This window comes from Antrostomus carolinensis, unplaced genomic scaffold, assembly GCF_000700745.2.
Source record: "Antrostomus carolinensis isolate BGI_N321 unplaced genomic scaffold, ASM70074v2 scaffold40469, whole genome shotgun sequence".
In the NCBI taxonomy this organism is placed as follows: Eukaryota; Metazoa; Chordata; class Aves; order Caprimulgiformes; family Caprimulgidae; genus Antrostomus; species Antrostomus carolinensis.
Window position 1 is genome coordinate 348 of NW_010338633.1, and position 1,284 is coordinate 1,631.

At 53.3% G+C, this 1,284-nt stretch overlaps 1 protein-coding gene across 1 annotated transcript in view; it reads right to left on the minus strand.

The window, feature by feature from the left end:
* The window catches only part of LOC114818927 (B-cell lymphoma/leukemia 11A-like), a gene marked incomplete at both ends in the record, with an annotated part of 860 nt that extends 340 nt beyond the window's left edge, over window positions 1–520 (minus strand). Inside the window, one exon of the mRNA XM_029086897.1 lies at window positions 4–520. Within this exon, the coding sequence (XP_028942730.1) occupies window positions 4–520 (517 nt within the window). The remainder of the gene's footprint in view (window positions 1–3) is intronic.
* Between the last annotated feature and the right edge of the window lie 764 nt (window positions 521–1,284).

Below are 1,284 nucleotides of genomic sequence, written 5' to 3' on the forward strand. Positions count from 1 at the left end.
GGCCGGCTCGGGGACAAGGGCGGGCTGGAGGTGTTGCCGGCCAGCTCCCGCAGCCTCCGGGAGAAATCCATAGCAGGGGGCTCCATCGCCATGGGGTTCAGTCGCAGCACCCTGTCAAAGGCACTAGGGTGATGGGTGGCCAGAGCCATTTCTTCCGCACCCAGGCGCTCAATGCGATGCGGATCCAAATGGTGCCTCGGGGGAGGGCTAAAGAGGGGCGGCGTGGGTGGGAAACGCCCTTCTCCCAGCCCCGACGCCTCCCTCGAGACCGAGCCGGGTATTCTGAGCAGGTTAAAAGGGTTATTGTCTGCAATGTGAATCCCGTGGAGAGGTGGCTGGGAAGGGCACTCTGCACCTAGTCCTGTTGGGATACCAACCCGTGGCGTCAGGGGGCTGCCGTGCTCGCTTTCTAGGTAGATCCGTAAGCCGTGCGTGTTCTGTGCGTGCTGCAAGAGGAACCAGGCGCTGTTGAAAGGCTGTTTACAAGTCGTACACGTGTAGCTGCTGGGCTCGTCTTTACCTGCAAAATAACACAACAAGCAGCGTCAATCTCCAGCCGCCCACCGGCGAGCGAGAGCTCACCTCCCCGCCTAAACTCCTCTCCTCTGGGATGCTCAGCTGGGAGCTGGGGAAGGGATGTCCCAGCTCAGGCGCGGGAAAGGGGACGGGAGGAAGTGTGGAGTGCAACAGGGAGGTCCAAACCCACCCGAAACGTGCCCACCTCCTCCTGCCATCCCTAGGCCCTGGTTCAAAACTGAACCCTGGCAAGCAACGGCAGCAAAAAAAAAAAAAAAAAAAAAGCTAAAAACAAAACCAAAAGCATCCAGGACAGCATAAGTTCTGCTGCAGTCCTCTTGCTTGTTTTCTTTTCTAGCGCGTATTCAGCCAGCTACGACTCAGCAGACTTCATGCTGCAAGAGGCTGTTAACATTTAAACTAGGGAGAAAATAAAATGAATAAACAAATACATCAATAGATAGCTAGATAGATATAAAATAAATAAATCCCCTTCTGAAAAGCACTCCAGAAAACTATGTACATTGGTTCAAAGCAGCCACCCAAAGCATCAGGACTGCCAGCAACCTGGGCAACGTCACGTTATTAGCCCCCTCCTTTCTTTTGAGAGACTAACAGTGTGTTCAAAATTAGGCAGCATCTCCTGCTCCTTAGCAAATTTGACTCTGGGGCAAAAAATTAATGCAAAAAATAGAATTAAATAATAAAACAGAGCACGGGACAGGGAGAAGGGAAGGCAGAGAGAGCGGCAGGGCGGCCAGGGGAAAA